Below are 12,303 nucleotides of genomic sequence, written 5' to 3' on the forward strand. Positions count from 1 at the left end.
CCACCCACCCAGACTACCACTCGCTGCTCATTGAGGGCAACTCGGAGCCTCCGGTATCCTCAGCCTCCGAAGCCCATTTCACAGATCGTCTGGAGCTCTGCAGCCACCCGGGGTCAGAGCTCCCAGCTACGGACGGTCCCTAAGTCAGCGCGCAGCGCACTAGACAGAGCGGAGATCCCTGACCTTCGGAGGTCCCGGAGACCCCTACTCAAACCGGCCCAAAGTCCGTGCTCCGGGCCCCCTTCCCTTAGAGCAAGCTGAGCAATCTGAGGCGGGTGCGTCCCAGAAGACCGGAGGGTCTCGGAGGCCCCTCCTCTCAGGTGCAGGGGTCGGGCCGGGGGCCGGGTCCCGGGAACCCCCTCCCCTAAGGCTGAGCAGGGTGGTCGTAAGCGGAGTCCCCTCCCTGAGTCGACTGAGGCTTGCGAACCGTGGCGAAGGGAAAGCCGCCCCGCGTGTCCGGCTGTTCGACCCGGCCCGGCCCAGCCCGGCCGGGCCTCGGGGTCCCCGGCAGGGGGCGGCCTCGCTCCGCGCAGTCCGTCCTTCCCGCAGCCGCCGCCGCCCGGCTGCCGCTCCTCCTCCGGCCCCGCCTCCCTGGCCCCCGCGCGCCCGCCTGTCCTCCCGTCTCCGCAAGGCCGTCGGTCCGTCTGCCCGCCCTCCTGGCGCTCCTCCTCCCCGAACCGCTATCCCGGCCGCGCTCGTCGCTTCCTCGGTTTCGGCCGCCGCTAGCCCGTTCCCCGCCCCCTCGCCGGCCGCAGCCGCTACGCGAGGCCGAGGATTGGCAGAGCGCGTAGGCCGCGCCTTGGCCGACCAAGCCGGAATAAAGGGGCGGTGGAGAGAGCAGCGGGTCGCCACTCGCCTCGCGCCCGACGCCGTGGGCGGCCTGGAGCAGGTGAGCGGCTGGGCGCCCGGGGCCGAGTCTGGGGGCCACTCTCGCGCCCGCCTCACCCCTTCCCCAGCCGGCCCTGCCGGCCCTCCAACCCTCTGGCCCGACCCGGCGGCCTCTGAGCTCCTGGGCGGCCCAGGCCGGCCTCGAGGCGCAGCCGCTGCCCCGGCCGGGCCTGCGGCCCCGGGGCCAGCGCTCGGGCTGCAGCGGCCTGGCCATACCCAGCGAGTGCTGACAGGAGGCAGCTGAGCTGGGCCGGCGGGTAGTGCGGGCGGGGAGGTGATGGGCTTTCATTAGGTTTCCCAGGGAGGAGAAGAGCTGGGGTGGGGCGCAGGTGTGGGCCTCCCCTTGCTTCTCTGCCCTAGTCTCTTTGCAGAGTAATCAGAGGCCTCATGGCCGCACCTTCCTGGAATGGGTGGGCAGTAGAGCCGGGGGCCCCTGGTCAGGGACCTTATGTTTGGCAGCCATTCATGCTGGGAAAAACAGTTGTGTTGGTGCAGCCTAACCTAGACCACCCTTGGAGTAGCCCTCCGCCTCCCTCTTTTCTGGGGAGGCTTTGGCACCTGCTTGCTCATGCAACCTGCTGCCTTCACCCAGAGCGACGGCGTCTTTCCTTCTTCCCGGAAGATGCGGAGAATGACAGCTTTTAGCAGAGCAATTAGAGGCCAGCCAGACTGGTTTGTGAAGGCACCCCCTTCCTTCCCCTCTTTCCCGCAGGAGAAAACTTAGAAACTTTCAGTGTTAGAGGCAGAAGAACTGGGAACCTAAAAGTGGGTTATATCTAATTCTAAAAGTTCCTCCCTCTCGCTGTCGTTACCTTATGCTGCCACAAAGTGGTGAGTTAGAGATTTGCCTGGGCTGGGTGGTCTCTACCTTCATTGATTATCCAGAAAGTTATAGACTTGGAGCAGGGAAACAGGGTTATCTCCGGAAAGGTGAGGAGGAACAGTGCTCTGTGGTTAGCATGTTATTCTTCGTGGTGCAGAAGCAAACTCAGAATTTCTTGTATCTGCCTGGGGGCCTGGACACAGTCAGATCAGAGGACTAAGCACTGTTTTTTTGGTGCTCTGGGAGATTACTAGAGTGGGGAGGTTCTGCTGTAGCCATTGAAGCTGGGTGGGACCGTGGACCTATCATTTAACCCCCATCATGCATTGGCTCAGGTCCCCGCAAGACCATCCCACCTGTGTGTGGAGAGAGAGCAGGCACGTGGTCAGGGGGGAGGGTCTGGGGGGATAGTTGGGAGGGATGTGAAGGTTTTTGACGTGGTCCTTTGTTCCACGCAGTTGTTTTATGTGTTGACTGATGGAGGTTGTCTGCTGTGGGGCCCTCAGATCTGGGAGGCCTGGTCTCTTCCACCCAGCGGGCTGTTCTCCTGGATAGTGGTGTCCTGAGTGGAGGTTCGGGGCGGCGATGAGAAAGGAGCTGGCAGGCCTTAGGGGGCCTTCTGCTTTTATCTGTCTTGTATATACTGGGTTTCCCAGTAAGAATTGATTTGCAAAAAAAAGTTACGCTGCTAAAATTTCTGTTTTGGACACTGTGGCCCAAACCGGTCAGTCATTTCTTGGAGCATCAGCAGAATTTGTGACTTCTCTGTATTGTGGGCAGATCCCCCTAGCCTCTTGCCTGTGAGGCAGCTGATTAAAAAGGGTTGGCAGTGCTTGGGAGGCTGGGACGCCCGGGCCCAGGTAGGGTGGAGACAGCCACTGCCCCTTCGCTGGAGGAGCTGAGCTGCCAGCGGGCCTCTTTGGTAGTGGGTGAATGGCGCTGGTCTCCCAGCCCTGAGCCTCTCTCCCTTCCCAGGTTCATGTCAGTGAGGCAAGTGCAGGCAGGACAGGGAGTGGAGGGCCCAGCTGTGTGTCCCTGCTTCAGTCTCACGATTTCTCTCTTCTCTACAGAACCCGGCATCGGGGAAGGCAGAGCCTCCCTGGCGTTGTTGGCGCCCTGCCTCGAAGAGCCCCCTGTCTTGTAGGCAGAGCCTTGTAGTCTGTCTTGGTTAATGACTCGGGCCGTCTGACCAGTCCCTCTTCTGTGCCTTGTCCAAGGTCCTTGTCCATCCCTGATCCCGGGCAGCTTCTCTCTCTGGGTTGGGTCACCTTAATCAGGGAAACTGAAGCCACTACTCTCCAAACCCTGCTTCATCTTCCCAAGCATGTCGGAAAGCTGGCAGCAGCCGCCACAGACGCAGCCGCAGCAGCCGCAGCCGCCGCAGCCGCAGCATCACGCAGAACCACCGCCAGCCCTGGCTGAGCACTCGCTGCCCCCAGGCACGGCTGAGAACCCCCTGGGCTGCGCCGTCTATGGCATCCTGCTGCAGCCCGACCCGGGCCTACAGCCCCCGCAGCACGAGCCCCTGCAGGCGGCCGGTGAGCCGGGCCCCAAGTGCGGGGTGTGTGGTCACGACCTGGCGCACCTGTCCAGCCCGCACGAGCACCAGTGCCTGGCGGGCCACGACCGCTCCTTCCAGTGCACGCAGTGTCTCAAGATCTTCCACCAGGCTACTGACCTGCTGGAGCACCAGTGTGTGCAGGCCGAGCAGAAGCCTTTTGTCTGTGGTGTCTGCAAGATGGGCTTCTCGCTGCTTACCTCGCTGGCCCAGCACCACAGTGCCCACACTGGCACTGGTGGCCTGGTGAAATGCTCCATCTGTGAGAAGACCTACAAGCCCGGGGAGGCGGCTGAGCCAGCGGCCACCGCTGCCCCCTCACTGCCCCCAGCACCCCCGCCCCCGCCCACCGTCACCCCCGCTGAACAGGCCGAGAAGCCGTACAGTTGCCCCATCTGCCAGAAGCCCTTCAAGCACCTGTCGGAGCTGTCGCGGCATGAGCGGATCCACACGGGCGAGAAGCCGTACAAGTGCACGCTGTGCGACAAGAGCTTCAGCCAGTCGTCACACCTGGTGCACCACAAGCGCACGCACAGCTCCGAGCGGCCCTACAAGTGCTCGGTCTGCGAGAAGACCTTCAAGCACCGCTCCCACCTGGTGCGCCACATGTACGCGCACTCGGGCGAGCACCACCTGTTCCGCTGCAACGTGTGCGAGCTGCACTTCAAGGAGTCGTCCGAGCTGCTGCAGCACCCGTGCACGCCCAGCGGCGAGCGGCCCTTCCGCTGCGGCGAGTGCCAGAAGGCCTTCAAGCGGCCGTCGGACCTGCGTCAGCACGAGCGCACGCACAGCGCCGAGCGGCCCTTCAAGTGCGACCTGTGCCCCATGGGCTTCAAGCAGCAGTACGCGCTGATGCGGCACCGGCGCACGCACAAGACCGAGGAGCCCTTCAAGTGCGGCCTGTGCGAGAAGGGCTTCGGGCAGCCCAGCCACCTGCTCTACCACCAGCACGTGCACACCCTGGAGACCCTCTTCAAGTGCCCCGTGTGCCAGAAGGGCTTCGACCAGTCGGCCGAGCTGCTGCGGCACAAGTGCCTGCCGGGCGCCACCGAGCGGCCCTTCAAGTGCCCGGTGTGCAACAAGGCCTACAAGCGGGCGTCGGCCCTGCAGAAGCACCAGCTGGCCCACTGCTCGCCCGCGGAGAAGCCCCTGCGCTGCACCCTGTGCGAGCGCCGCTTCTTCTCGTCTTCGGAGTTCGTGCAGCACCGCTGCGACCCCGCCCGCGAGAAGCCGCTCAAGTGCCCGGACTGCGAGAAGCGCTTCAAGTACGCCTCGGACCTGCAGCGGCACCGGCGCGTGCACACTGGCGAGAAGCCCTACAAGTGCCCCAACTGCGACAAGGCTTTCAAGCAGCGCGAGCATCTCAACAAGCACCAGGGCGTGCACGCCCGCGAGCAGCAGTTCAAGTGTGTGTGGTGCGGCGAGCGCTTCCTGGACGTGGCCCTGCTGCAGGAGCACAGCGCGCAGCACAGCGCTGCCGCAGCTGCCGCTGAGGGCGCCTACCAGGTAGCCGCCTGCCTACCCTGAGTCCCTGCCGCGGCCCCCCCAGGCCAGGTCCAGCCTCCTTGCTCGGAGATCCCCCACCCAGCCCCATGTTCAGAGTCCCTGGGCATGAGGACAGAAGCACGCTGGGCAGGCGGAGGGGCCTGGCCCGCCTGGTGCCTGCCTGGAGGTGGGGGAGCCAGATCGCTGTGGTTCCACAAACCTCTTTCCCATTATAGGATTTGTTCTCTTGAGAGCCACCTGCCTCCCTGGTCTTTGGGGGCCTGGAACCAGACTGGAACCACAAGTCAAGCGTCCTCTCTCCACCCCGAGGAGGTATGGGCGCCAGCCCGACCTCCCAAAGCCTTTAGCCTAGTTAGATACCAGACGGTTAGGAAGGGAGGGTGGTCGGTTGCGTCAGGGTCCGGGAGGACGGCTGGACTCCAGAGGCAGGCCAGGTGTGGGGCGTCCTCCCTCAAGTTTGTGTTTGAGGGAGAAGGCCAGGTTTGTGAGGTAGTCTTGGGGACCAGGAGGGCACACCAGGAGCCCCAGGCCTGCCTGCTCCAGCCAGGGGCGAGGCCTACCCCAGGTTTCTGACCGGTGAGGGGGGTAAGAGGGCTGGGTCTGCCTGGAGTGCTGTCAGCATAGCCAGAGGGGAGGAGGCAGAGAAGTCCTGCTCCAGGGAGGACATGGCCTGGGACGGTGCCGGGACGGTGCCGTCCGTGGGGAAAGGAGGAGAGGCGGCCTTTGCGTGGAGGTCGAATCCCAATACTTTGGGGGCACCCCTCCCACCTCTGCAGCCCAGTTCTGAACTCTGGTGGGGAAAGGGCTCGCAGCCACACTGGACTGCTGTGGGAGGCGGGTCGTCAGACCGCCTGGTGCCCGGGAGGAAGCTGGGCCAAGCCGGTGGTTGTGAAAGGGCATCTTCTGCCTTGAATTGTGTGAACCAAAGTGTCAAGGGTGTGGCCTCAGTCAGCTCCCAGCCCCGCCTCAGGGCTGGGACAGGCCTGTGTGCCCAGGGTGGGGCCGGTGAAAGGACCACGTGAATGCCCTCCCCACCCATGGGAGCCCTCCCATCAGGCTCGCTGCGGCCTGGGCCCCAGCAATCTTACATCGCCCAGATGCCCTGGGCAACACCCAGCTATTTCTGAGGCCGGAGGGTTCTCCCTTGGGTCTCTAGGTCTCTGGCTTCCCACAGGGCTTGTCCGGCCGAGGGCGTCAGGGCGCAGGGAGCGGGCAGGGGAAGAGCGATGTTGAGGGAATCAGTAGGCGGATGGAGTGCGCTGGTGTCACTGGACGTCTGGGGCCTTCCGGAAGCCCAGGGGACCCTTATTATCAGAATGGTCATTTTGACCCCAGCTCTGCCCTTGCCCTCCTCCAGCCCCCTCCCCCGGTCACCGGTCTTAAAAGAAGACTTGACTCAGTGCCCCGAGGACTCAGAAGAGCAGGGACCCCTAGTCGGACCTTGTGCAACTCTCCCCTTAACACGTCCGAAAGCGCGCACGACCTCCACGTGACCGGTCCCCGCCCTGCGCCCAGAGAGGGGCTGGCTGACCCGTCCCCTCAGGGCTAGCTCTCGGCCACAGCCCCTGGAAGGACATGGACCCCAGGCTGACAACTGTTCCAACTGCTGATTTTTTATTTTCATCCTGCTTTCTAAAAGCAGTCGTTACACTCTTCATAACATTGTATAGTTTGATTTCATGCCATTTTGGGTCTTATATAAAAAAATGTGAGAATTCGGGTTTTTAAAAAGAATGACTTCATTTTAGATAGCCCCTTTTGATGTTAATATATAGTGAGTCCAATGTACGCTTTAGAAGTAAAGACACTGACCATCACAGACCAAAGCACCGTGTGTTCTGCTGCTTCTTCCGTGGGGCGTGAGGGGGCGTGGCGAGGGGGGGAGAGGGGTGCGGGCCAGGGTGGCAGGCTTGAGATTGGGATGGAGGCTGGGTTCGAATCCTGAGTTTTGAACGTTCGGTTTGCGTGACTTCGGACAAGTCAGTGTGGGAACTCCCAGGCGCCTCATCTGTAAAGTGGGGAGGTGCACCCGTCCCTTGCTTGGCTGTTGTGAGGACTGAGGGGACTCGTGCACGGAGGCCCCGGTGGGGAAGCCATGAAGATGCTGAGGGTGCCAGCCGCAGACACCCGGGACCCTCGGAAATGGCCCCGCAGCCTGTGGACCCCCTCGGGGTTTAACCGCAGCCCCGGTGAAGGGAGCTGGGCTGTGAGGAGTCAGCTGCCCACGGATGGCCGGAGGCCGGGAACTGGGCCTGGGAAGCACGAGAGCTTGCCCAGGGCCTGCCCGGAGCAGCAGCGGTCCTGCTGGGCCCTGCCCCAGAGGACCGCCCGCTCTCACCTACCTCCACGGGCCCCATTGCACGGTGATCTGTCTGTGGCCCGGCCCCACCGTGCCCCCTCTCAGCCCTCCTCCGGCACCCCTTTCCTTCTGTGCCCCACCCCTGTCTCCCCAGGGCCAGCTGCCCCTCAGCTTTCTTCCGTTTCTCAAAGGCAAGGGTGGGCTTGGGGGAGAGGGAGAGACAACCTCCCCAGGTGTGGGCATCTGAGAGCCAGTGGAGGGTGGTCAGCAGGGACACCCTGTCCCGGGGGTGGGGGCGACAGTTGAGGGTAGAAAATCAAGGACAGGGGGCTGCCCACGATGCAGGGGCCCAAGAATGGGTGCAGAAGGCTTAGTGGCAAGGCTGGGGGGCCCCAGATATGGCCCGGACCCCACACTTTTCATTCCCTCTGTGTGTGATCTGGCGAGGCCCCCCGCCCTGGGGAAGCCACGGAGGCTCCTTCCTGCAGGAGGCCACTGCTCAGCAAGGGAAGGCCCAGGGTCCTTTGCGTCGGGCCAGGCTTCAGGTTGCCCTTCCTGAATGGACAATGGTCTGCGTGGCCCAGAGGCAGGAGGAGCCCTGACTGGGCGTGGCTGAGCCCATGTGGGGCCTGCAGTGACTTTCTTCCTTTGTCGGCACCCCTGTGGCCCTCAGCCTCCGCTCTGCAGCCTGGGCCCAAACCAGGGCAGTGCGTGGGGCCCTGGCCTGGGAGCCTGGATGCTCTGTTTCAAGTCCCCGCCCTTTGATAACAAGGGAGGCAGGCAGGCAGGCAGGTCTCTGCCCCTCGATTCCCCGTCTGAAGCAGAGGTCTTGACCCCTGATCTCCGAGAGTCCTTAGTGGTCTGAGGCTCTGATTCTGGGGAGGTTGATGACATCCACCTGTATCTCCTTTTCCCCTCCTGGTCTTTCCTGGCCCCCACAGCCTGCTGCCCACCTGTCCTCGTCTGGTCTGTCTTGGTTGTAAGGGACAGGAACAGCAGCGCAAAGCGGCTTCAGCAGCTGTGCGTGCACCTGGCCGCACACCAGTGCCTCTCCCCTGTCCCATATCCGACATGGCTCTCCTCTTACAGCACAGTGTTTCCAGGGGGGAACTGCCCTGTGACTGGGGCTGCAGACCAGAGCTCTCCTCTTTAGTCTCTGGGCAGTCATTCCCGTGGCCCCAACGGCCCCAACCACGGACAGTGTGCCAAGCGGGCGACACCTGGAAGTGAGGGGCGACCCCTGGATGAGAGCCAGAGCCGGGAGGGGCGAGGGGGAGAGGCTGACGTGGGCTTTTACATTTTGGGGTTAGTAGTTCCTGACGGCTGCTGCGGGAGGAGGTACTGCACTGGGTAGGGGGTGCCAGTGGGGGTGGGGGGCGTTCTCCCAGGTTCCCCAAGTCACTGCCAGGGCAGGGCGGGCCACCAAAGACAACTTCCCTCTGGAGCCCATCGTCCTGGCCGTTGTGTCAAGCTCCTGCTGTGTGGCTGGCTCTGTACTTGGCCCCATGGGGGGACAGTGGGAGGGGACCCTGCACTCCGGAAGTGGAGCCCGGGAGCCAGGGTGGCAGTGGCATGGTGTTGTGGGTGAGGGCCCCACAGCCCGAGCTGGCTAGTGTCCTGCCTCTGCCGCTCGTTGGTGAAAAGGCGTTGGGCAGGTGGTCGGGCTTCTCTGAGCCTCGTTTCCCTCATCTGTGAAATGGAGCCCATGACGCTCAGTTCTGGGCTGGGGGCGAGGGCGCCGGGAGACGACCTGTGCGGAGTGCTGGGCACGGAGTGGGCGCTCAGGATGGCAGGGAAGGGGCACAAGGGAGCCAGCTGAGCTCTACCATCTGAATGTCAGGGCTGTCCCCACCCTCCCCCGACACCCTGTCCCCAAGACCTTTCACGTCCCCCAGCTGGCCTGAGCCTCTTACCATCTCTGTGAGACGGGCCGGGCAGACCTGGGCATTCCTTGGTGCCAACCCTCGAGATATCCAGGGGCTGCCCAAAGCCATACAGCTAGTGACGCAAGTGGCTTGGAGCTGTGGGGGCTGGCCAGGTGGGGAACAGGCAGTGGGGTGGGAACAGCCCTGGGCTCTGAACCTCACAGGCCTCTGGCTCCAGCCACAAGCCTGGGGCTCTGGCTCCAAACCAGGAAGCCGGAACAATGACTGGGACTGGACCAGGCCTGGGGCTGGGGCTGGGGCTGGGGCTGGCCAGGGGAGGAGGGAAGCCTTTCCCTAGCAGGCAGAGGGGGTGGCCAGCCCTCTGGCCTGCTTCCTTGAGGGGTTGAAGCCGCTGCGCTCTGACTTCCCATCTGTGCAGAGGCAGCTTTGTAAAGAGCCCAGGCCCCCGCAGGCTCCTTGTGGACAGCCTTCTCTGTCCCTGGTCCTCCATCCTGACCTCGAGGCACCCCCCCCCCCTCCTTCAGAGCAGGCCTCAGGCCGGGGACTGCCTGCTCGGGCCTTGCAACTTTGCTCAGGGCCCCAGCCTGGGCCAGGCCACCTGTGATAAGCTCTGCATCCCATCCCCAAGCTGCTTTCTTTGTTTCTTGAAGGTCATGCCTCCAGGAAAAGCCTTGGCTGCTCCTGATCTTCTGCAGATTCTCAGATTCTGGCTGGAATGCCTGGTCCTCCTCAGGGCCAGAAAAGAAGGTCAAAGGGAGAACCTGGGTGGGGAAGGGCCTGTGGGGTCTCCGGGTCGCTGTGTGCCTGCCCATCCCTGCCCCGGTATGCACTTCCTGCCTTTGCTCACCCACCAGCATTGCTGTTTGCCAGGCGGTGAGCTGGTGAAGCAAGAACTTCAGATGAGACAGTTTTGAGGTGTCCATGTGATAAAAGGTAGGATCAGGAGTGTCAAAGCTGCTGATATTCAGTCCAAAACATTCCCTGCGAGAGTCCTCCCTGGCCCTGACCCCCTCCCGCCACCCTCAGCCAGGACCCTGGTCCTCCCTCACTGCCGGCCCCAGGACAGCAAGGACTGCTTCGCAGCTGGGCTTTCATCTAGTCCAGGTCAGTCAGTGTCTTTGTTCTGGGAGGCCCCGGCCCCACCCCAGGTCCACTCAGAGAGATAAGAGAAGCTGGTAAGTTCAGTATTTCCTGAGAGCCGGAGGCTAGGAGTCAGTCTCTCTGACTCAGCTTTGGCTCCTGTCCTTATAGACTTTCGGGGAGAATGGGGGGAGAAGGGAGGAATCGAGAGAGGCCTGCCTGGAAGAAAGGGTGGGATCAGGCAGAACAGAGACGGGGAAAGCATGTTCCAGGGGCAAGGAAGGCTTTGAACAGAGGTTAGGAAGCAGACCGGAGTCTGGGGTGTTCGGAGCCGCCAGGAGATGGTGGTGGTGTTGGTGCTGGGGTAGAAGGTCCAGGCCCAGGGCCCGGGTCGTAGACTGGGGTCCGGCCAGGAAGGCCTGGAGTTGAGGCCGTGGAGGCTGGGCTGTCCCAAGGCAGTCAATGCAGGGACAGTTTCTAACGTAATCTATTTATGATGAGCAAAGAGGCCCCCGAGGCCGAGGGGCCTTCTAGGCCAGAGAGAGTAGCTCTGTTGGATCAGAGCAGGGCTCTCCATTTCTCCGCCTCTGGGTGGGACTTTTAACCTGCAGATCCCACCACTGCCAGCAACTCCCAGAGAGCTTTCTGGTGGGGTATCTCCTGCCAAACCCAGGCCAAATGTCCCCACCTCCAAGAAGCCCCCCTGGGTTTTCTCCCCACGCTTGGCTTGCATCTCTCTCAAAGCAGGAAGGCAGTAGACCGTGGGGGCCGCAGGCTCAGGGTTCAGGCAGGCTGGCTTCAGTTCCCAGCTCTGCCAGCCACCCTCTCTGTGACCCTGGGCCAGTCACCTAGCCTTGCCAACCCTTTCATCATCTGTAAAACGGGTATATAATTACCCACCCCATGGGGCCTGCAAAGTGCTTAGTACATGGCCTTGCACTTAAAAAACGGAAAGCGCGTGCTAACACAGGCTTGTTAATGCTCAGCTGCTCTGAATTTCCTTTATCCCTGGGCGCACGTTCTCATGTCTACGGCACGAGGGTTCAGTCGTGGGCAAGAACCTGTTCGAATGGCTGAATGGCCGGTGCGGGTCACCCTTCACAGCTCTAGGGCTCGAGGAACACGGCCTCTGTACGCCCACATTCTTACCTCCTGCTTTCAGCTCCGAGGCAGCTGGACGGGAAGCGCTTCAAAGGCAGACAGAGATGGTATCTGGTCTGTGTCCCTCCGGCACCCAGCACGGCCCCTGGCAAGGCCTCAGCCGTCTGCTGGATCGCATTCCTGGAGGGACTTGCCCAGTCAGTCACTCAGTCACCCGGTGTCGGGGAAGCGGGGCCAGGAAGGGCTCCAGGCACTTGATTCCCTCTGACGTGTTCTCTGGATGTCCCCAATGTCACGCAGGCCAGGACTCCGGCGCCCCCGCTGTGAGCCTGTTAGGTGAATCTCTTCTCGGCATTGGCATGTTGGAGGGGACACTCAGGGCCACAGAATGTGGCCTTGACACCCAAGGGGCTCTGCCAATGGCTTCCCAAGGCTCAAGCCAGGCTGACTGTCTGCTGGACTTGGAGGAAAGGGCTTCTTCCTGCATGAAACGGGGTGGGGGGGCACTGGCCACCTTCTCGACAGGGCTCTGAGGAGGAAGGGGCTCTGTGACCTGACCTGCTTACCATTTCCTGTCTGCTCCCCCTCCCCGCCCCCCATCTTCTGTGCTATTGTCATCAGAGCCTCCTACTCGGGACAAAGAGGTGGACACCATGGTCCCCCACCTTGCTGTAAGGGTAACGATCATTACCTCCAACCTTAAAAGAAATTAAGATCAGCCTTGAGTCTCTAAGGCAGGCAGGTTTGGTCTGCATACCAGACAACAGCACAAGGTTAAATACACGCCCGTTCTGGGAAGTATTCTACAAACGCTGAGCACTGACGATACGTGAGCACCGTGTCCAGCGCTGGGACTTGCTGAGCCCCAGGTCCTGGGCTGGACCGGAGGCTGACTCCTTCCCTGCTGTCCGCCCAGTAGCCGACGGAAAGACAGGCATGCTATCCTGGGGGGCGGGGGCTGTGGAAACTCCGGGGCCACGTCCAGGGTAACCCCACTCAGAGAGGCTGAGGAAGAGTGTCTGTCTCCAGCAAGGCGAGGGACCACGGTGCCCGTCTCTTTGTCCCGAGCAGGGGGCTTTGATGACAACAGGGCGGAAGACAGGTCCTGACCCCCCTCCCCGCAACACACACACACACAGACACACGACACCTCCCTGTGGGA

At 62.4% G+C, this 12,303-nt stretch overlaps 1 protein-coding gene across 1 annotated transcript; it reads left to right on the forward strand.

Annotated features, from left to right (window-relative positions):
* The first annotated feature begins 3 nt into the window (after positions 1–3).
* ZNF319 (zinc finger protein 319) lies at positions 4–6,601 on the forward strand. Its single transcript, XM_045818939.1, has 2 exons — positions 4–889; positions 2,782–6,601. The coding sequence occupies exon 2, from the start codon at positions 3,036–3,038 to the stop codon at positions 4,794–4,796; it is 1,761 nt and encodes a 586-aa protein (XP_045674895.1). The 5' UTR covers positions 4–889; positions 2,782–3,035; the 3' UTR covers positions 4,797–6,601.
* The last annotated feature ends 5,702 nt before the right edge of the window (positions 6,602–12,303 follow it).

The sequence above is a fragment of the Phyllostomus hastatus genome, unplaced genomic scaffold (genome assembly GCF_019186645.2).
Source record: "Phyllostomus hastatus isolate PE091 unplaced genomic scaffold, TTU_PhHast_1.1 phas_scaffold_345, whole genome shotgun sequence".
Lineage (NCBI taxonomy): Eukaryota > Metazoa > Chordata > Mammalia > Chiroptera > Phyllostomidae > Phyllostomus > Phyllostomus hastatus.

Coding starts and splice junctions, on each gene's coding strand:
- ZNF319 (XM_045818939.1), top strand. CDS start 3,036: ATGTCGGAAAGCTGGCAGCAGCCGCCACAGACGCAGCCGCAGCAGCCG.